The sequence below is a fragment of the Neopelma chrysocephalum genome, unplaced genomic scaffold, assembly GCF_003984885.1.
Source record: "Neopelma chrysocephalum unplaced genomic scaffold, ASM398488v2 Primary Assembly neopelma1_69, whole genome shotgun sequence".
Classification (NCBI taxonomy): Eukaryota; Metazoa; Chordata; class Aves; order Passeriformes; family Pipridae; genus Neopelma; species Neopelma chrysocephalum.
The window spans coordinates 2,230,005-2,252,794 of record NW_020897729.1 but is presented as its reverse complement, the minus strand read 5'-3'; the positions used below and the strand labels follow the sequence as shown (position 1 = coordinate 2,252,794).

The window sequence follows — 22,790 nt, the reverse complement described above, 5'->3', positions numbered from 1 at the left end:
TTCTACTCATAGTACTATGAAAAGCTTTCTTCTACTCATTGTACTATGAAAAGCTCTTATCACTTCCCAATCTCTGATCTAGACCAGAATATTAACACTGCAGACAGAAAGCCTGTCAAAGTGACATGCTTACTTTCTCACCAGAAATTTCTCCCTATGTGCTCCTAAGCCCACAGTACTTACAGCCACATGCAGTAGGCGTCTGATGGCCTTGTTGTTCCCTGAGCCACAGTATGCCATAGCTACAGTGTACATGCCAGAACGACGGAGAATCGGATCCTGGAAGAGAGAGCATCAATATTTAACATCCATCCAAACGGGGACAGTAATTCTGACCTTAAATCTGTTCTACTCTTGGGCCTGGAATCAGCAAACAGGTAGCATCACTGCTTAATTGTGTATCTGGGATGAGTAAGGGGACAGTCATCAAAGCAGGGTTGTCGTTATCAGTTTCAGGGGTACTGTGCCACAGGCTGCCAAGGAGTATATGGCAGTTGTGTCATTCTGCTTTTTACTTGCTTTTTGCTGTTCACAACTACTAGAGCCACCCACAGCAACCCCCATCTGTTTTTAACCATTATGTCTCCTTGCTGCTGCTCACGGGATGATGAAGACCAAGCATGAGGCTAAAGAAATACACAAATAGGCTCTGTTGTTCTTGTATTTTTCATCAAAGTGAAGCAACTTGTGAAACAGCCCCGCTTCAGACTTACGTGTGAACTTCTAAAGCTCAAAACAGCCAACTCACTGCAGCTGGAGGTTTCACAAATGGAGAGAAAGGTCACCCATGTAACAAAGATTCAGTGATTGAGTCCCAGCTCAACTTGCCTTATCTCTGCAGAGACTCTCAATGAGAGCATCTGCCTCCTCCATCCTCCCGTACATGACCAGAGCAATCCCAACAGCAAGGCCTCGCAGGATCTTTTCATGCTGGGTTTCCTGTGCGTAGCCAACCATGTCCTCAATAGCCTGGGCATTTTTAGATCCCAACATAACCAAGCCCAATGCCAGGCCAGCTGCCTCACCTGCAAAGCACAGAAAAGCAAAAAAATCAAACCAACTCTGCTCCCAAAAGTAGTAAATATTGGATCTAGAGAACCACAAGATGTAGGCCAACCGACTGCTTCTGGACACCACCTTGCCCAGCAACTCCATTATTCACAGCCAAATGTGCTTGTAATGACCTGCCAGCCACCATTTAGTGCTCTTCCCTACCAAGTTCAATTATCTCTTACTTGGGCCAAGAGATGCTGAGATAATTTTCCTGTGAGTCCCTACCAATGCAATAGTAGCTGCCATAAGCTTCTCCAAGCCTGTCTCTCAGCCCAAAAAAAAAGCACATGGCTCTGGAGATCAAGCACACTAAATAAAAAGCATGTGACAAAGGAAAGAATAGAGCAAAGTAATGGACCACTTAAAGACCTAGCATGTCTTATCAATACTTGGCATAGTGCCACAGACCAGTCCTGACAGAACCTCTGAACATGACTGATACATAACTAAAGAACCATGCTGATCAGGAAAAGGTTAGTAAATAAAACACAGCTAGAAACAATCTATGTTGCTAGCAGAAAACTGGGGGGGGGGGAAGAAGAAAAAAACACCACCAAAAAGACCCAGATGCCTGATAAGGCCTCAGATGGTTATTTGCTTTGAAAGCAGAACATTTACCTGTCACTGCATCATCCTGGTATAGATTTGTTTTCAGCAAATCATACACATCTTGACGTGCTGTCCCCATGGCAGCCAGACCCAGACCCAGGCTGCCACCGTGTCGCACAATCTAGAGAAGCATATGCAAGTTCAGTCATCACACAACAGGGAGCAATATGGCTTCAGCTGAAGTAGACATTTACTGCTGCAAACTTTCATCCCCACGCCACCCAAACTGATCTCTTCACCTGCTATAAACACCACTTTCACTGTTTTAGGCAGTAGGTCCCATAAAAGAGGCAGAAAATAGAATAGAAACAGAGGTTCAAAAGCCCATAAACTAGTATCACAAGCTTTACACATAGTACTGGAGACCTTCTAGTAACTTCAAGGTCTTTTTTCCCACTGAGTGATTTATGTAAAGCCATAAATCTGTGCCATGTGTAAAAACAGCTGGCTAGTTATAGCTTTTAAGTAGAAAGGTAAATCAGTACCCACTTAAACAGTCTATAACCTCTTTTGTTCCAACAACGGATACAGGAAAGGCAGTACATTTGCAATAAGACAAGAGGGATCTGTTCACAGAATTTAAAAAAAAGTAATCTGAAATTCCACAAAGAGAAGAAGGGAACATGCTGGGACAATGATCTATTCCCAACTTAAAAAGATATTTTTTGTAGAAGTCTACAAACAATCAAGTGGTGAAGTAAAAGACTCCTTATTGTACAAGATGCATTAAAACTACAGGGCGGCAGAAACATTTTGTGGTTTATTTCCTTGACAGCTAAGCCATAAGCAGTAAAAGTGCTTGAATACTGCAGAATACTAGCAAAACAAAGTAGATATAACAAGTAGTAAATATGATGAAGCTACAGTCACTATCAAATATATAACAATTTCCTAGAAGTCTTTCCTAAACATCAAGCAATAGGTTGTTAAAACCATCCTTTAATCCAATCCAACCTTTAAGGCCCAGAGGAGGTCTAAGTACCACATTACTAACACGGTCTTAATTACCTCTACTCCTCATTTCTAAACCAGCCAGCACCCTTGTGCACATTCCCAACTAAACAAAGGCTCATTACTGAACCCAGTACATACATCATTACTGGCATTCTTCAGCTGGTTCAGCAGGTAGTCAATGATGTCCCCACCATGGTTAGCATGGATGAGACCCAAGGCATAGAGACCTCCACCTTCCTGGTAGGCTGACCCTGGAGAGGTGTCCTTGGGCAGGTAAGTTGCCATTAGCTGTAACGCTTCTTTCTCATGACCCTGTATGTCCAGTAGGAAGGAAAGACAATGGGAAGTGAAAGGTGAAAAAAGCAACTGATATAAACACTTCACGATACTATCTAAACACATCAGGAGAAAATGTGTTGTAGCCATTACTTTCTCCACAAGAATCAGTGTTTCAGTGCTGAACAATCAGCAAAGAATCCCTCTGTACTGGACTTCTAATAACCACAGTACACAAGTATTCACCAATCACTTGGTCACTGGTCTAAACCAGGACACACTGGGCCTGAAGTTACACCAATTCATTCACTAGAGCACTTTAATGAGGGCTGAGGCACACAAAAGAAAGACTTCTTGTTATTTCAAAAATGCTTTAAATATACCCTCTCTGTGAATCAATTTGAAGAAAATGACCACTGCTTGGGTCACCATTCAACCTTAGTGAAGCTTACTGCAATAAAGACTTTGGTATGTCCCAAAATCCCCCAAAAAACTTAAGAAATACATACATGCAATTTTAATAGCAAGAAACTACTGAATCTTTCAACTCACAAAAGAAGAGAAGAGTTAGGAATAAGACTTTCTCCTTGAGCCATGTTATCCTACCACCTTTTTGATTCTCGGCAAAACAAGCCATAAATTATATTTGGATATCAGATGAAATAATATAAGCACAGATTTTTAGTGCAAAGACTCAAAACATTTATAGCTGTGCCACGTACACTGAAGGCACCATTCAGAATCCCCATTTCCACATTTTCAGTGTTCAAAAGTCAAGCATTTATACTGAGCAGAGGGAACTGAATGCAGTGTTACCTTGTGTATAACACCCAAGCTGGCAGTGGCAGTAAACTTAGCCCAGTTAGTGGCCCTGGCCAGCCACTCCAAATTGTCTCTAGAAGATGAAAAGAGAAAGGTTATACAGAGTTTTTCACACAGCCTGTTTCTCATCCTGTAAGCAGGGTTTCAGAGCACTGATGCCTGCTTTCAAAGAAGAAAGTAGCTCCAGAAGGAAAGTGGGTTAACCACATCCCCACTTTATACCTCTCTCCCCTTCATCAGCTCTGATTTTTGCCTGGTTTTAGTCAAGCTTCTAGATATGAGTGATATCGATGACATGGAGAACAACTGCTCAATATGCAGCCCACCAACTCTCTGGGAGAAACTGTAGCAGTTTCTGGAGCTTTCCTTAAGTCCCTTGTAAGGTCAGCCCTGATATTTCCCTTCCAAGAGTCATTCAGCACTGTCAGTCTCTACCAAAAAAAGACACATGATCTCAGAAATTCTCCAGCTGGTAAACAGAAAGAAGTTCCAGATCTCCACTGTTCATATGGTTAGCAGTCGAATAAAGCCAGTTTGTGAGCACAGAGAAAAGGAAATAATTCTCTAAGACCATTAGAGTTCTGCAGTCCCAGCTTTGGAAGCATCAAATTAAGCAGGGCAACAATGTTGTCCAAACACCTCTAAATGACACTGGAGCTTCCTTGCCATAGATTTACCTAAGGAACTGGTCACTGGTTGTCCCACAATGCATAAAGGAGTTTGCTATAACAGTTGCTGTATGACACACGGAATTCCGCACTGCATCCTGAAAGAACAAGAACAATCAGTGTTACCAGTCAGCAAAAGATATGCTCCAGGTCACTTAACATGCCTGCCAGTACACCAGAAAAATGGATTGCAATGACCCTCAATTTAACCAGCAATTTCCCTTTAATCAGTTAATAGATTGTTAATGCACTTTAATATATCCTCAACCCATCCTTCCCATCCAAACAATCCTTTCTATGAGTTTCTGTCAGAGATGTGATTATTTCAATTGCAACTTAACCGGAGAACCCCCCCTTTCTGTTTCCCGGAACTGAGCACTGCAGAGTGTGCTGCTGATGTTTTCAAGCCATTCCCAGAACACTGTGTATGATCACTCCTGAGCACTTAACCAGTAGATGGAAAAGATTTTCCAATACATTTGAAGTGCCTCCCGAAATAGATGAACACACTAACAAGCAACCCCCAACACTTTTACCGATGATGTGCATCTTATTTCACATATAAAAAACTTCTCCTATGGTTTCTAATAATCATTTAGACTAAGAGAATCTAATTTACCTGTAAGTTTTCATTATCCCACCCTTGAGTAACATCTTCCAAAACAAAATCAGTTACTCAATTCACTAGCACTGCCTACATTACAGTATCTGACTGGTTTTGTCTCCAACGTGGAAAAACTGGTCTCTTAGCACATACCAGAATTCCTTTACCCAAGCTGTAGGTTTGAGCCCATGTAACACCTCAACCAAGATACCTGTAACTTACAGTCCTGGCTGACTCCCTCCCTTTCCTCCCAACCAGCGGCATTTGCAATGGATCAGACACAGAGCTGGAAGGTGAGTTTTGCCCATCTTATTGAATAGATGAAAAATGACCCCACCAAAAAAAGTGGTGAGGAAAAGATTAGTTTCTATAACCAATCAGAAAAATAAATTTTGAAAAATCAACATGCTAATAGCAGCCTGTCATTAGGTCACACTAGCTGTAAGCTGAAACAATCTGATTATATGGCTTTCTTTTGGTGCAACCAGCTCTTCAGCCTCACAAGTTCAAGTTTTAAATGACTAAAACACATATTTGTATCCACAAAATCCAAGGAGGTCATGCTAAAACATAAGACAATGTTGTAAAATAACAGCAACATGGTCAAAACAAGCACAGGATGAATCCAAGACAAAGCCTCTTACCTTTGTGTTTTTGAGGATCATGAGGTCTGTATTGTTGTTTCGTATTAAAAACTGCAGATGTAACTCAATGGCCATTTCCCCACTTAAAATTTTAATCATTTTTGAGATCTGGTCCTTAGGCTCTGGGTTCTTCACATACAAGCAAAAAGAAGAAAAAAAAAATCCATCAGAACCCAACTATGGCTCTGTTAAAAAACAATTCATGAGAGGCCACTCTGGTAAGTTCCCACCACCATATTCCAAAATCTATCAGGTTTTAGGACTAAAAAGATGTTTCAGTCCTTGATGCATTAGCCCAAACCTCGCAGATAATCAAGTCCCTTTGTGCACAACAGTGCAGGTGGGAAAAGAGACTCTCCAAAAAGAAATGTGTTTTATCATTGGAAGCAAAAGGATATGAGTGACATCTGACATTCTCCAAGCTGCTGTGTCTTACAGACACAATGAGTCTCCTGCAAAAAGCAACCCCTTTCACAAATGTGAACCTATATTTCCATGGAAGCTTTAGTGGAGAGGGCCACAAAGCTACACCACTTTGCACGACCCTTTAGTCTGCAGGGAGCTGCAGCATCATTCTTGTGAGCTACAGGCTTCATTTAGAACAACAGCTACTAGAATTAGGAGGAATCTCTAACACATCAATCTTCAATATCTCTTAGAGAAAGTCTCCTTCTTCCTCATATGATGGAAATTAATCTGTGGAAACTGAAGTTCCTGAGCAGGGTGAAAAGTACACCACAGCTCTTTGTACTGACATTAGCTGGTCAGAGACCAGCCAAGCATGAGTAGTTCAGCCCTTAAACTAATTCCCTCAATTATTTCTTTGTAGTCAGCATTCTGAATTATGGAAGATTAAGCTCAAGAACATTTCTGACCACACAGATCGTTTTTGTGTATTTGTCCTTTGGCACAGTCAGCAAAACCAATGCAGCAGAAATTGATCCTGCACGAAAGCACTGTTTTACAGGTTCCTTGATGAGGCAAGAAATTCAACCCCTTTTATTTTGCTTGGGAAATATAATTTGAAGAAAACACTTCTGTTTGCCCTTAATTGATTTGTTAAGTGATCTGCAAGAATCTCTCAAAGATTCCCAAGTCTCATTTGCAAACATGCACCACGGGGAAAAAGAAGGAAAAAAACCCCTTGTCTTGAGTTCTACTTTCCTCTCTAGTAGCATTTCTTTTCTTCAGCATTGGAAGTGTCAGAACTGCATTAGCTATTCTACATGCTGAAATGCAACCACATGTGCATGTTAAAAGTGAACTCACTTTCTCCAATACTTGGGAAAAGAAACTCAACAAAAATATTGCAACCAGATGGCCCAGCACCACACAGGCCAGAGGCAACTTTAGCACTTCATGGAAAAGAAACTATGTTACATCAGCATCCCCTCCTGCCATTCCTGCAGAACAGCATCAGTTCTATCCAGCCAGAACTCCAGCTGGATTTCTGAAGGAGAAGGAAAAAAACTCATCAAGCTAATTCACTTCCTAAAGTTCTCAGCAGCAGTTAAATTTCAGGCCTTTTCTTCTGGAATGAGTTAATTATTTCAATATCAGCAAAAAGCAAACACATGAGCCAGATCCTTCTGTCCCCTTTTTCAGACTTCAGTAACTCCCACTGAACTCTGCCCATTTCCCACTCTTGCCCAGCTTTCAGTATCTGAACTGCTGGACTGTCAGATATTGGGTTCTCAGAGATTATCTGTCACTTTGTCTCCAAGCAAGACAGAAAAGGAAGTCCACTCTTTATTAGCCAAACCAATTCAGCAACCCTTGGGATTCAAAGAGAACACATAAGAAAAACTAAGCAAGGAATGTATTCTGGAAATGGCACTTACAATTTCCGCAGACTTCCCTGCTGCACAAGTGCTTCCTGGCTTCTCTTCTGCTTCCATAGTATCACTGAAATAAAACAAAAATGAAAAATGCAACCCAGTTCATCACTTGTAACTCATCCAGAACTATAATTACAGCTGAACACTGTCCTCAAAGAGTAGCCTGGGATTTGGAGATCATGGCTAGAAATGGGACTTTGACAGGACAAGGGTTGACTGTCTGGAGGTCGCTGCTGAACAGAAAACTCCTCCCCAGTTCAATTTTCGGGGAACTTGAAGACAAAGGCCTGGAAAATCCTACTCTATTATTCCATACATAGAGACAACAAAAATAGAGATGCTTGTAGGGAATGAAGAAGCAGAGATAGGTGAGAAAACAAGGTCAACAAACAAGGCAGCATGGATAATTATAGCCTCGCCCAGAAGCTTTGAGCTCGTCACTATTAGCATGGATCCTAGAGTGTTGGCAGGGGAATGAAACATATTAAGCTGTTGTTAGCAACTTGTTCTAATGCTTCGCAGGCTGACATAAATTACTCTGTGCCTTTATTTCACTGGAAAAGGGAGGAAAATGCTTGCTATGCCCATGTCAGTGATTCAAAAGCATTTATATCCACTTCCTCACAGATGCATAAAACCTTATATTTAACCAGCCTTGATCTAGGCAGGATTCTCCATCACACACTATCAAAGATTGTGCAGGGATCAGGTTGGATACAGACAATCTCCCCACCTGTCTTTCTCCGATCCAGGGATGGTGCCGGTGTTGGTGGATCCAGGCACGGAGGCAATGGGAGTGCCAACCGTGCGGAGATTCTGGATGACGGAGGACAGGAACTGCTGGCTAGCACTTTCATACAGATCAAAGCAAATCTGGTAGGCCATGAGAAGGTTGTCATCCTTCACCAGCTTTTCCAAGATGTCGCTCACAGCCTGTGGGTCATCCAGGAATATCAGGCACTGAGTAGGAGAAAGGGAAGAACAAAAAAAAAAAAAATAAAATTCAGGAGACATTAGATATTTCAGAATGAAAAAGCAACAGCACCCAAGGCCACACTCCAAATCCCTCATCTGTTGCTTCCACAGAACACCCCTTCAAAGAAAGAAAACTTCTCTCTTATAGGAGACAATAGAAAACTTTGAAGAGTTTTCATAGGTCAGTTGAAAAACAAGACCAAATACTACAAATTCAAGACACATCATTCAAACCTTCCTATTTCTGCAGCTTTATCTTTGAAAACTGACAGTGTTGTTCTACTAAACGCAAATTTCAAAATCACATTGAAGAAGCATCAGTCATTTTGTAGGGATGTCTCTGATAAAATGAAACAGGCTGAGTCACATGCATGTGGCTGAGTCACATGCACATAGCAAGATTGGCAAACACCTGAGAACACCTGAGAAACTTCATAACTGTTTGTCTAAACACTCTCAGACAATGGCTTACCAAAAAAAAACAAAGCACTGGAAATGTTCTTGGGAGGAATAAATAAAATTCCAAGCTGTGAACCTACCATCTGATACTCTGTACATAGGCTTAAAATATTCTGTCAGAGTTGTCCATGTCCTCAAACTGCCTTTGAACACATTTCTTTCCCTATTAATTGACCAAATGTGCAATATTTACATCTCTTTTTCAAGTTGGTCTCCCTTTGATATATCTTGGAAGCACAAAATCGCTAAATGATATTTAATTTAACTGAACAAAAAACAGAGAGTAGGTAAATTCCAAGTCAAATACACCTACAGAAGAGTTACTTTTTATTATCTTTAAACACAAGTCTGAGAAGCTTACCTGGCACACATTGATGAAGTCTGGTTTCTCCAGATTCATGTAGATTTTAACTAGAACCCTCAAGACTTTATTACGGAACTGTTTATTCTGCATCAAGGACATGCAGAGCTTCAAGCTGTAGGCCAGCATCCCAGGAACATCATTCTGAAATAAAATTCAGGGATATCAAGTCTGGGTTTGGACTGACAACCAGGATTTAGAAACTAAAACAAAGCTACCCCTTTTTCTATTTTATAAAGCAGAGACAACACATATGCATATAAATCTTCACAGTTTCCTTTGCCATTTTCAGAATACATTATATGCAGGTGTATTGCAATTTAAAGAAAAAACACCACCAAAAACATACAGGACCAATATTTAATTCAGCAGTCAAAACATGCAAAAGATAAATTTAAAAGTTTAACATCTACTTCCCCTTCTTCACTCTTCTTGTTCTAACACTCAGTTTTGAATGCAGTGAAATTCACTGCACTAACATAAAACGCCAGCAAAACAAATCACGCACCAAGAAAAGATCCCCAACACACTTATTTCTTGCTTGAGCCTGAAACAGATTTGGTTACTGGACTCCCTCAAAATGAGGGATTTATAATGGGCAGTTAAGTTAGTAAATGCATAGGACAACGAAGAGAATAGAGAAAGCAAGATGAATGCCTTATGATTATCATTCTCATATATGGAAATGGGAGACATCCAAACATATGGGAAAGCTGTAAACTGAAAAATGGTAAAATTTAAAGGATTTAAACTATGTGTCTGGCATATGACTGAGACACTGCAGCATAACAAGACAGCACACAACTGCTAAGCTGCTGCAAATGACTATAGGTGTGCTTCTCTTACTGCCATTGATAGTAGCATGACTTTCCTTAAAACCTCAGTGAAAGATGTTAAAGTCAGGGTGTTCTGCCTTGGAGTCAGGGAAAGCCAAGACTGCACACAGCCACTTACTGAAAATTAGAGCAGCTCATCCATCTACTTGAAATTTTTTGTTTTGCTTGCCATTAATCAATCACTTATCCAGCCCTAAGGATCCCTTCCCACAGTGAATTACAGCAGATGACAGGTACAACTAAATAAAAGAGCTGTTCTTACATTATGCCAGGTCTGCCTAGTCCAGTATCATATCTCTGCCAGTAGCTGACAGGGAATACCTTAAGAAGAGGGCATACAACCAAGCTTTCTGGGAATATTCTCTCAGCAACTTGTAGCTGAAGGATTTCTTAAAGGTAAGGGGTCTCTCTCTACTTGACAGCCCTGAGTGGCTCTGCCTTCCATGACCATGCTGAATTGAACATCTCTGAGATTTATCTCTTTTATTCAGTTCATACAAAACAGGGCAAGTTCCACAGCAACATGGATCTTGCACTTCACCTCCAGATCCATACCTGGGAAAGGCCTTGCTACAGGCACCTCCTGTCCCTGGTACGTACCGACTCAAGGATGGTTTTCTCGAAGACGTCCAGCCTGCGGGTCTCCAGGGCAATGCCAATGGCCTGCTTGTACTTGTGGTCATCCAGGCACCGCTGGAACATTTTGTTCACTATCCCTTCCAGCCTCTCATCCACAGGTTTCTTCTCCCCTTCCGGCAGCTCCGCATTCTCCACACACTGCTTGGTGTAATGGTCAATACATTTTGCTGAAGAGGTAATGAACAAATATGGGGGAAAAAGTCAACTTCTTAGAGTTTCGCAGTTTTTTACAGGTGAAGTTTTTTACACGTTCTATCAGCAAATACAGCATATGGGAAACTGCACAAAGGTGAGGCACAAGAACTACCTGTGTAGTCATATACAGATAGTAGTGTAAGGTATTCCTTTTATCTCCTAACAAACTCTCATTTAAAAATGAAAACAAGGATACGACCGTTGTTCAAGTGTCACGATATCTTAAATGAGGAAACAGCAGTAGGAGACTTCCGAGCTCCACTGTAAGCATTGGCTGGGGAGACTGAGAGCCAGCCCTAGTCCATCAAATCCTATACAAGGCACGTGACACCAGCAGACGAGACTTTTAACAGGCATTCAAATTATACATGCATTCAACAGCTGACTTGCTATGTGGTTAAAGGTGGATAAAAACAACTGTCCCGCTCAGTTAGGTGTACAGCTACGCCTACTAGTCAATTCTTTCCAAAGTTATGCTGAAATTGATAATAACATCAGCACACAAAGAGAAAGGACAATAAACAACCAAAGCAATTTTTCTATTAGGAATTCACTATTGAACAAGGGTTAAGAATTGGGAAAAAATGCCAGAACTCCTAAGTCAGTTCCATCACAGAATTGCAAAGCGGGAGAAAGAAAGTACAAACAAAATGGGTAAAATCAGCTGTAGCATCAGTTTAAATGAACATAAGGACAGCAAGAGGAATATAGAGAAAAGCAGCTAAATCAAATAAGTCCTCAAAGTTACAGTAGCTTTGGCAATGTAACAGCTTTTCTTTCACAGCAACAGTTGCTTACCGATGATGGTCTCCACATATTCAGAGTTGTCGTTGACATTGAAGAGGTCACCTGCTCCCAGGGCATAGTTCAGAGACTCCTCAAAAGCTCCCAGGTGGTAAAACACTTTAGAAGCCACAAGAGCAGCAAACTGCCGGCTCCGAAAGCCCTCATCTTCATAGAGAACTTCACTGCAGAGACGAGAAGAACATCAGCTCTGTGTGCTCAGATCTCTTTAAGGCCACATCACACAAGTACAAGCTTGATCTAACTTCCATCTTTGGGACTACAGCTCCAACCCCACATCCACACACCTTAGTGCTTTCCAGGAAATATGGAGCTAGATGCTGTACTAGCCAGTGTCAAGCAAACAGAACTACACCCACTTCATATCTCATGTTCTTTTTAAGCAGCACACCCCCAAGTATTAAGCGTTTTCTCTTACATTTTGTCCACTGACTCAGAGATTTCTGCCCAGAAGTCATTGACAACAGCATTCAACTTGTGAAGAGCAAACTCCTACCAAAAAAAAAAGTTTTATTACATTAAAAATGCATTTACCACCTTTCCCCAGTAAAAATGAAGTACCCCCTAAGATGGATATCATAAACACTGACCTATTTCAACAGCAAATACTATTTTAAAAGATCTTTGCAAGTCCTTTCCAAATAAAGGGCTGTTCATTTAACAGGTAAGACAGCCCCGGAATTCCTTCCCACGGTCCCTCTGTGATGAATGACTGGCTGAAGCGACTGATAGGTGAAATTCCTTGAAATACAAAGTTTTCAAAGTCTTTGTGACAACCTTTGTGTGCTCCATGCCAGCCAACTCTATTTATTTATAGGGACACAGTACTTTAGCAGGCAAACAGTATCCAGACTGGAATCAGCCCACTTGTAAAAGTAGGACTCATTCAGATGCAGCACCACCTGTGTCTTATCCAAAAAAATCATTTAGCTGATTACCAATTTACAAGGTACATCTTCCCCTCCTAAAATGGGCCACCTTAACTGTTCAAGTAACTGGTAACCATTAACACACCACCCTTCTGAGGGTTTGCTGTTCTGTGGATTCATATGCTCTAGACACTGTAAAATTTCTGCTGCTGTTTTCTTTTCATACTACTACTGTGATTTTTTTTTCCAAGTGAAAACTTTAACTGTGATTTTGTTCTACATTGCTAAAACTATGCTAAAAACTCTAGATGTTCTTCAGCTTTGAATTTTACAGAGTCTAAATGCAGTCTCTGGAACAATTTTAAGTAACAAAGCACCGTTACCATCAGAGAGCTGGGAGCTTTGATGAACAGAGATTTTACATTTGAAGTTCTGTTTTGATCCATGTTCAAAACAAGGAAGTTTGCCATCTGTTATCGTGTTGCTTAAGCCCCTTCTTTCAGCTTTCAGTCTAGATACAATTTGATGCCCACCTGTTGCTGTCCAACCATTAATTATCGAGATCCACTCCTTTTTGATTTTCAGCTCTCAACATAATGCATTTGCTGCTGTTTGCTCTCAGATGTAAGAACTTACCTTCAGCTGTGGCTCTTCTTCATCCAGAAGAGAGATAATTCCAGCTGCAAAGCAAGATCATAGTCAGTTTGGTACTCTCTGTATCAAAAGTGAGCTTCTTATTTAGTTCAAAACCAACAGAACACGAAAGAAGGCTGTCTCTGGACTGCTGGTTTCAAATCTTCAGTATCAAATTTCAAAAATCAGATTCAAGTTTGTATAAACATGATGTAAAATAGTTCAGAATTTATAACTGAAAAGGCACATTATTTATAAAAGATGATCCTTCTTAGAGGAAAACATATTAGACAAGAACTCAGAGAATGTTTTCATGCCAAGGCAACAGGTCTCATGGATAAGGGATGTCACACCTCACAGCTTTTGCAAGACTCCTGATGCTGTCCCAGAACATTTGTACAAACATCTACAGAAATACTGTTTAACTGACATGACTGAGAGGTTCACAGATATTGGGGGAGCTTAATCTGAAGAATGGTTCTGGGTGGTTTCACTGTCAGACTGCAAGGATGCAACAGAAAGGGTCAGAAGAGGATTTGATTAAAGTCCACCCCAATTCAGTGCTTTAAATCTTTCATCTGTTGTACAGCTTGAGGACCTTCTAAATCTAAGACATGAAACTGGGAAGGCTGGAGGGCCATGGGTTGAACTGGGTTTTCAAAAGATCTTGACAAATCTAAAATGATCATGAGCAGGTCCAAACTAAAATGTACAAATAGAGAATATGAACAGCAGAGAGGGTTAAGAAGAAACATGATCAATGATATCACTTGCCTGCAGTGGGAGAAGGAGAAGACAACCCTCACACAGATGTGTAAGTGAGAGCAGCTCTTGGCAGATCCCTGAGGCACCTTCCCTCCCCTTGGCACCACAGCCCAGCCCAGCCCCGTGTCCAGAGCTGGGCACCACCTCCTGAGAGTCACAAGCAAACCCAGGAGTTCAGAGTTGGGTAGGAAGAACAGGGAGCTCTGGGAATCAGCCCCTGAAGGGTGGCTGGAGGCTTGGAACTGTTTGGTCTGTGGAAATCTGGGAAAGGTGCAGAGTCCAGGTACAGGGTAGCTGGGGGAAGGGAATAATCTGACCTTTGTGTCAGATACGAAAAGGAGGAGTAAGACCAAGCTTTAGTGAAGCTTCACAGAATGAGGTTTGATGGTATGAAAAGTCTTCTCACAGTAACACAGTTATGCACTTTGCCTATCAAGGTCGCAAAGCCTCCATTATCTTTTAAAAAAAGAGATCTTTTAAAAACCAGGTGAGACACAGGTCCATCAGTAACAATAACTGAAGGAGCACCGATGGGGCTTCTGGGCAGGGAAGGCAGGTTGAGCAGCCCAGCTCACAGTGCTCCTTCCAGCTGCTTTCTGAAACTCTACTCCAAACGTTTGCTTTGAGGGTTTTTGTGGGTTTTTAAAAATGTTTTATTTTAAATAAGCTCCTGCGTTCCTGATCTATCAGGAGGAAACAATCTCACTCTCACACACTGCCTACACATCTCACTTCAATATGCCATTTTTACATTTTTTAAAGCCCCTCTGAAATGAATTCCTACTTCCTATCACTTAAAAGTAGGAGTTAAACAAAGCAAAGGACTCAGAAAGAGAAAGGCACTTGGGGACTGTTGTCCTCTGCACTGTTCCTCCGGCAGAGGCACAACCACACAGATGTTAATTCCTGGCCCGAGTATTTTTGGAAATACTTCCCGTATTTTCTCACACTCCCGAGCTCTCAGCAGGCCCACGGTGTGTAACATTTCCTTCCTCACTCGCCTCATTATCCCGGCCTCTCCGGACTGACATTCCCTCCGCGAGGCATTCAGGTTCCCGAACTCATCCGAAGTCCTTCCCATTCCCCCTCTCAGTCCCTGCTGCACCTCCCGTGGAACCTGAGAGCCCCCCAGTTTCACACCCCCCACGCGGTGTCCCCTGGAAGCACCGACCCCTTCCCTCACATCCCCTGCTCACCCCCCCGCACCGCCCGGGACCCGCACGGGCACCGGAGCCCTCGTGAGGCACCAGCAGGTCACGGACGCGGCGCTGCGCTTTCAGCACGGGCCGTGCCGCACCGCAGGGCGGCTCCCGTGGGTGCCCGGGACGGGGGAGCCCCGTGAGGGGCGGCCCCGCCGAACCGCGGCGGTGCCCAGTCACGGCCCTGACTCAGCGAAACCCCGGCGAGCAAACGCGGCCGCGCGCCGCCGCCTCACCGGCCGAGGTGATCATGGTGGCGCCGGGCTGTCCGTCGGGGCGCGGCACGGGGGGCGCGGGGGGTCCGAGGGGTCGCTCCGGTCTGGCCAAGCCGCGGTGCCGCCGCCGCCCGGCCCGGAAGTGCCGCCCAGGGCCCCTTCCGGCGGCTCCGCGCTGTAACCGGGAAAGGTGCCCGTGGCGATCGCCTGCGCGGGACGGCGGGGAAACCGGCAGGCGGGAGTGGGGCAGCCCTGCCGCGGGGGTCCTCGCGCCTCCCTCTGCCCTTCACTGACACGACGGGCTCTGCACGAACCGTCGGAGACCCTGCACAGCCCACAGAGCCCACACGGCACCCGCACAGCCCACAGAGCCCACGCGGCACCCGCACAGCCCACTCCTGATACTTGGCATGGGAGGGTGCTCAGCCCTCACCCCACAGCCCAGGAAGGGGGCCGGAGCTGTGGGGTCCCCACAGGGGACCCCGTCAGTGCCGGTGTTCGCGCCGTGTCCAGAGAAGCGTCTGTGCCCCTCTGCCAGGACAGGCCGCCCGCAATGAGGAGGCATCTTTGGGGCACAGCGTGTGCCTTGGCGTCACAGGGATCAGGGATTTTACCCCATGGATTTACCACCTCTTGCCGGCCGCCTCTGACTCTTCTTAAATATGTTTTCATGGGGAAAGGCCTTACCCAACCCCATCTCTCCCTTGAAAAGGGAAGCACAAGTACAGATGAGTCTGACAGCCCCCTACCAAATCCCTTTCCCCCTCCATCAGTTGACAGCACAGGGCAGTGACCAGATCTGCACAGACACAGACCTGAAGTTGCCCCAGTTGTGGAGGAACATGGAGTTATTTTGGCTCCTGCCTTGGTTCCAGTAGGACAGATGGGACATGCAGGCTGGTGGATTTGCAAAAGGGAAAGTCCAGCTCAACAGCAACAGTGCTGCCTTCTGGAAGGCTTGAATTCCCTGATGGCATCAGTGAGTGAAAGTAATTAGTGAAAGTTATTAATGAAAGTTCTTAATGAAAGTTCTTGATGAAGGTTACCAGAGTCCTACCCAAGACCCCAAGAGGGGCAGCTCCACCTTAAAGACAACTGGGAAGATCTCCAGCCTTCCCCACTGCCCCACTTGAGCTGCTCACAGACCAGTTGTGCTGGTCTTCCAGATATCATACACTGGGGTCACTTCCATTCCCTACCCATATCCCTTTTATTCAAACCAAGATAAATATGAGTTAAGCCATGGATAATGCTACTTTAAGGATTGCAAACAAACAAACAAAAAAACCCAGAAGCACATTCCAATTCAGAAATTAAATGTCTTTATTTTTTACAACAAGCACATAACAGTGCCCTTACCTTATTAAATAAATGAAACATGTAAAACTATCTGCTTACAGCTCCATGTGTCCAGATAGTGAAAAAAGACAATAGAAAAAAAAAGAAAAAAGGATTCAAGTCACTTTTATTCCTCAAAGGCAAACAATACTTTTGATCAAAATTATTCCCACTCACACCTCCTAAAGCCCCAGGCAGTTAATCTGCTTCCACAGAAGTCTCCCTGAAAGGGTAAACCTGTATGATTTACCTAAAAATTACCAGTAAATAAATCCATTGGATTTTCAGCACCAAGGTAAGTTTAACTGCAAATCTGTGCTCTTGGGCCACCTCTGCATTGGTGAATTCCTGGAGCAAAGGCCAAATGCTGCAAGAAAATAAAGATTTCCCCCACCACAGTGTCAAGTCCTACTGGACTCACCTAACCAAGGGCTTTATTGGGAGATACAGACCTGCCCAGTGACCTGGGCTCTGCTGTGCAGACAAGCAGAGAGACTTCCCTGCACAGCAGAACCATGGGCTCGTGCCAGGGATGGAGCAGGAAGGAACCTTCATCCCACCAAGATGCACTTAGTGCTCAGTGCTGAAACCTGTGGTCATGCACAGAGCGACTCACACCAAGGGACTTCATTGAGTCACTTAGTTACCTTTTTATTTTCCACCTGGTCATTAGCACAGAAATCCCATCATAACCCCAGCGGGGTAGGCAGGTGTTGCTGTCCCCATCCCACTGGTAGGGAAACTGAGGCACAGAAAAATGATTTGGTGAAAACTATTGATGATCATGGTCATGAGTGGAGCTGGGTAAAAAGAAACATCCCTTGCTCCAGATAAGAGCTAGAGAGATGCTGAAGGCACAGTGCTGGGAGAGAGTGCTGGCCAGAGCTGGCAGGACTGCAGGCACTTCAGATGCCACTGGGAAAAAAGGAGCCGGAGAGGGGACAGACATGCACAGAGGATGTACTGACACAAATCAGCGCTAACCCAGAGGAGAGGTAGGCAGGACATGACAGGTTGAAGTTGCCGATCTGAGCTGGATCAAACTCCTAAAGAACACAGCAGCTTGTGCTAAAAATAAGACATGTTTTACATTGCATAAAGTAAGAATGGAAAAGGTAGTAATATTCCTCATAAACCAAGGATTTATAATTATTTGTGTTGCCACACAGAGTACAGGCAGCCCTTTGGAACTACTTAAATAGATAATTTTTATATATTTATTCATGAAGCAGCCACATCTTGTGTTACCTGTCACCTCCAAGCTCTGCCAAATCATAGCTGTGGAGATGTCCCAGGTAAGATGGGCCTCTCCCATAGCCCCATCTAACACCAGCCACACCTTACTGTCCACCTGCCACCCCTCCAACCCAGGCAGTCCATCAGCCAGTCTGTGAGCACCAGGACAAGCCAGAGGAATCCTGCTCCCAAACCACACTCTGCTCAAGCTGCCATTACTATCAATATCTTTTATGTTATTCCTGCTACCCACAGTGAGCTGTTACTGCATTCTTTACATTACACAGTTACACTCAAGCCTTTTCAGTAGCTGGTAGATCCAGGACCTCATTTAGTCCCACTGCAGTCTCTCCACACCACTGTGTCACTTGTCTTTTTTTTTTTTTTTGGCTCGATCACAAAGAGAGTGGGAACTTCAAAGCACCAATAAAGCAGGAAAACAAGGCAGCAGAATTGGTCTGCCAGGGAGGCCAGCCCTGGCAGCCTCAGCAGGGAACTTTGCTCGGAATTAGAAAATGCTCCTCATTCTTCAAACAGGCGGCTGCATTTCATGCTCAAAGTCCCAACGTCATCTTGCCCAGGATATGGGATACATCCCCAAAAGCCTTCTCAGAAGCCCAGTGTCCAGCAGCAGCTCCAGGCACAGCAGGGAATGGCTCTCTGGCACAGACCCCAGAGGCTGTTGGCAGCTCCAGAAGACCCTGAGGAGTTCAGCTGAGCAGCTTCTCCACAGAGTGGTGGGTCCTCGGAGGAGAGGGTGAGTGAGCATTGCACCAGCTCCTCCTCCCACTGCTCCAAATCCACCAGGCAGATCTGGGATGTGGACTGTGCTGGGTGCCCAGCAGCTCTAGGTGCCTGTGCCTCCAGCAGCTTCTTCGCAGTTTCCATTGGGGGACAGGCTGGTCAGAGCCACTTCTTCCTCGGGGTCCTGCAGGCCATCTACAAAGAGCAGAGAGAGGTCAGGGGAGATCTGAATGAAAAACCCTTCCTCATAAAAAATACAAAAGATGAAAAGAAAGCATGGAATGAAGCAGTTATGTATACTCACAGCCTAAGCACAGCTGATTTTTTTCATAACTGAATTTTATTTTGTTTTATAAACTCAACATTGCTTCAGCGAGTAAAGCAAAGGAGCACAGGGCCCAGCTCCTGGCCTCCTGAAGTCTCAGCAAGCTCAGAACAAGTTGCATGGCCACAAGGCATCACTTGCCTGGCACTGACAGCAAGATCAGGCACTCTTCTGACCCTGGAGGACCTGTCTCAAAGCTACACAAAGTGGGCATTTCAATTGTTTTCTCCAACTCCTATGCACTTTAAGCATTTTATGTTTAAGAGGCATTTGGACAATATCCTTAATAATATTCTTTAATGTTTTGCAAGCCCCAAAGTGGTCAGGCAGTTGGACTAGATGATCATCATAGGTCCCTTTCAACTGAAGATATAATCTATTCTATTCTTTTTACAGCAAAGGAGCTTTCCCTTCTCTTTGCGCTTCATAGAACAATCTGGATCTCCACACTACACACCTTGTAGCCACCTGCATGAGGCACTTCTGCAGAAAGAAAATCACTGCTGGGAAAGCCAAGCAGAAGTGCCAACTGTGCACAAAGGCTGAACACAAGACTATTTGTTACCTGAACAATTTCCTTTAGAATCAGGGAGCCCAAGGCTGATTGCCCTCTCCCTTCTCTCTGCCAGCCCCAAAGGCAAGTGGTTTGAACACTCCTTCCAGCTGTGTTTGCAGGAAACATCATGTAACATCAGGGTGATGCTTCCAATTCATTGTTTAGACAGACAGTAGTTCTGCTGCCAGAAACTCCAGCAAAAGGCAGCTGAGTTCAGCAGTGCTTCCAGGGGTGTATTTGGGCACTGGACCCAGCATGGCTTTGTTTAGGCAAGCAAAAGGTCAGAAAACAGGGAGACAGCAACACAAAAGACATGTGTGTGCTGGTTGTCTTCAGGTTTGGGCCAAACCACAGCCAGGGAAGAGAGGCCAACTGCAGAGCTGGAAATAGCTGCAGGAGGCCACCAGCAAGGGATTTGGGCACCAGGGATTTGGTGAGGAACCTCTGATGGTCACAGCAGAGTACAAGGGAGAGAGCAGGGCATACCTTCATGAATGTTGTTTGCAGCTTTTGCTTTGTGATCTTTTCTCCAGTTCCTCTGTTTCCAAGAAATGCACCGCAGGAAGGATGGGAGCCTCCACCTCTCCCTGTCTTTCCCCTCTTCTGAATAAATGAGAGAAGCTGAGTTCAGACTGGTAGCAGGTCAGCCCTGCTGCTGCCCCACTTCCCCTCCACAAGCCCAATTTCTCACAGCAAAACCAGGTCCACACCACAGAGCCACCCATGGAAAGCACAGAGCAGTTCCTGACAATCCTTATTTCTGGCTGAAACCTCTCTTCTATCCTGGAAATTTGTCTCCAGTGTCAGTTCCTACTTTGCTACCTCACTGCCAAAACCATTCTGGATGCAGCAGCCCAGAGTGAGCAAGAAACCTGGCAGGAGCTCAGCCAGCACACATGGCGAGGCTGGGAACTGACATGGTGAGGGAATTCCCACAGAAGGAAGATTTTCTTTTGCATTATCACACAGCTTCTGCAACATCAACTGTTCCCTGCTTTATTAAGCAATTCCCTGAACACACACAGGCTTGCAGCACACTGAACACTGCAGCAAATTGCAGAGAGCCTGCGGTCGATGTATTTATTCTGGAAGACAACAAAGTTACTACAGATTTTCAAGCCATTATAGTAAAACACTACAGCAGCTTGTAAAATACTACAGCAGTGTAATTTTTATGGTCTCCAACAGCAGCAGTTCAGCATCTCCATTGAGCCTTTCACCTCCTAATCAGATAACAAATGATAACAAATTCAGCGTCCTTCAGCTTATCAAACCATTGCGACACTAAAGGGTTCACAGTGACAATCCTTCCTGCCAGTCAACAAAACAAAAGCTCTAGTGCACTGCCTGGCATGGCTCTTTGGAGGCATGGCTATGCTTGGGATCCCTCTGTCCATATGGAGATTTTGGAAGGCAGGGCTCACAGCAGCATGGAAAGAAGCTGTCACTGCCTAAGGTTGAACCCTAGAGCTGATGAGTGTCCTCATTACACATGCAGGTCCTGGGACACTTAAATGACTCAGAGCACCAGGCAGAGCACCAGAGTTGAATTAAAGCTGAGTCCTCCTACCCACCACAATTATAAAGCACACACAAACAGGCTGCAACACCCAATCCAGCTCCTCCTGCTTCTCGTTCTCCACAGCTACATATACTGAGCCAAGCACCAGCAATGCGCCAACGTAGAAAAAGGTCATGTATGCAGGGATGCTTTTCTGCGTCTGCAGCTGATGCCCCACCAGGCTGCTGTGACCAGAACTGGAGGACTCACTGGTGTCTGAGAGCACACCAAAAATTCTTGCAGCACCAACAATGTGAGGAAGACGAAAACTTGCAAAAGGAGAGACGCTGGAAAGCAGACTGTGCATGCCTCAGTTACAGAGTTGGCGGAAGACAGCCCTGTGCCCTCACAATGGGTCCCAGCCATCTCAAAGCTTCTCGATGTTCAGATCCAAGATTCTGGGCTGAGCTGATGGAAAGAAGCACCTGAACTGCAGCCAACTATCCCGATGTCCCAGGGATCCCAGAGGACCCTGTCAACGTGGTGCTGAAGGCAAGTGCCTGGACCCATTAGGGTAAAGGCAGCAAGATAGCCGAACACTCAAGCCCCTGGAAATGCTGGGGAGCAAGGGAAAAGTGGGAAAAAATGTAAGAAGGGAGGATGAAAGGGAAACAGCCCAAGACAAGCAGTGCCAAAGATTAAGGTGTTTTGCATGGCAGTTGTGACAGCAGAGCCTGCCCAGCTGCCCATCACCCTGCAGTGGCACACAAACATGACTCACCTTTCGCCCCAGAACAAGTGCTGTTCCTCAGGCCTGACTGACACCCAGCTTTCATCCTGCCGTCCTCACCTTGACGTATGGTTTTACACCCAAACAGTGACTAGCTGTTCTCACTTTTTCATTTTGTAAAATCAGCACAAGCATCTTCCTCCTGCAGGAAGGTCAGGTCCTGCTTGCACCCTACAGCATGGGCCACACCCCAATCCTGCATCCCTCAAGAACGCACGTGGAACAAGCATGGAAGGCCACCATGTCATGGACGGCCACAATGTCACAGCTGTCAGCTGCCACATCCCTGTTATCCGTGAGCTGCTCTAGTACTTCCCAAACTGCTGGGATGTTTGTCCAGCCGCTAGAACTGGGAACCTCACCAAAAAGCGACAGATCCCACTGGGAAGGCTCAGATCCCGCTAGCATGAAAGAGGTCTCATTGGAGAAAGACCCCATCAGGAATGGTCAGATCCCGATGGGAAAAGCCAGATCCCACTGAGGGGGAGATCCCATCAGGAGATCAGATCCCATTAGGATGGGGTAGATCCCACCGAGGAGGGGAAGATTCCGCAGGAAAACGGAGGAAATCGCGCTATAAAATCCCCCGGGTGGGAAGGAGGAAGGGTCGGCCCGGCCCCCCGGTGTCCCCCCCGTCCCGGTCGGTACCTGCGGGGTGCTGCAGGGCGGCCCGCAGGGCGCGGCAGGCGGCGGCGCGGCACTCGCCGGGGCAGCCGGGGCTGTACCGGGCCGCATGCACCGTGCCGGGCGCCGGGAAGTGCCGCCGCAGCGCCGCGTCCAGTACGGCCGCGTCCTCGCCGTCCCCGCCGGGCAGCAGGACGCCCACGACGGCGGGCGGCGGCGCCGCGGGCAGGCGGCCCCGCACGTCCCGCACCACCTCCC

General features: G+C 45.2%; 2 protein-coding genes across 2 annotated transcripts in view; both read right to left on the bottom strand.

The window, feature by feature from the left end:
• Window positions 1–15,554, bottom strand: part of PSMD1 (proteasome 26S subunit, non-ATPase 1) — a 71,822-nt gene extending 56,268 nt beyond the window's left edge. Inside the window, exons 1-15 of the mRNA XM_027685746.1 lie at window positions 15,440–15,554; window positions 13,243–13,286; window positions 12,156–12,229; window positions 11,732–11,901; window positions 10,700–10,905; window positions 9,264–9,407; window positions 8,202–8,428; window positions 7,472–7,535; window positions 5,631–5,759; window positions 4,392–4,480; window positions 3,709–3,787; window positions 2,755–2,928; window positions 1,672–1,783; window positions 829–1,025; window positions 184–279 (exon numbers count right to left, since the gene is read on the bottom strand). Coding sequence (XP_027541547.1) covers window positions 184–279; window positions 829–1,025; window positions 1,672–1,783; window positions 2,755–2,928; window positions 3,709–3,787; window positions 4,392–4,480; window positions 5,631–5,759; window positions 7,472–7,535; window positions 8,202–8,428; window positions 9,264–9,407; window positions 10,700–10,905; window positions 11,732–11,901; window positions 12,156–12,229; window positions 13,243–13,286; window positions 15,440–15,455 — 1,821 coding nt within the window. The 5' untranslated portion in view covers window positions 15,456–15,554. The remainder of the gene's footprint in view (window positions 1–183; window positions 280–828; window positions 1,026–1,671; window positions 1,784–2,754; window positions 2,929–3,708; window positions 3,788–4,391; window positions 4,481–5,630; window positions 5,760–7,471; window positions 7,536–8,201; window positions 8,429–9,263; window positions 9,408–10,699; window positions 10,906–11,731; window positions 11,902–12,155; window positions 12,230–13,242; window positions 13,287–15,439) is intronic.
• A 2,811-nt stretch (window positions 15,555–18,365) lies between these two features.
• The window catches only part of CUNH2orf72 (chromosome unknown C2orf72 homolog), a 5,255-nt gene continuing 830 nt past the window's right edge, over window positions 18,366–22,790 (bottom strand). Inside the window, exons 2-4 of the mRNA XM_027685899.1 lie at window positions 22,557–22,785; window positions 20,104–20,220; window positions 18,366–18,931 (exon numbers count right to left, since the gene is read on the bottom strand). Coding sequence (XP_027541700.1) covers window positions 18,840–18,931; window positions 20,104–20,220; window positions 22,557–22,785 — 438 coding nt within the window. The 3' untranslated portion in view covers window positions 18,366–18,839. The remainder of the gene's footprint in view (window positions 18,932–20,103; window positions 20,221–22,556; window positions 22,786–22,790) is intronic.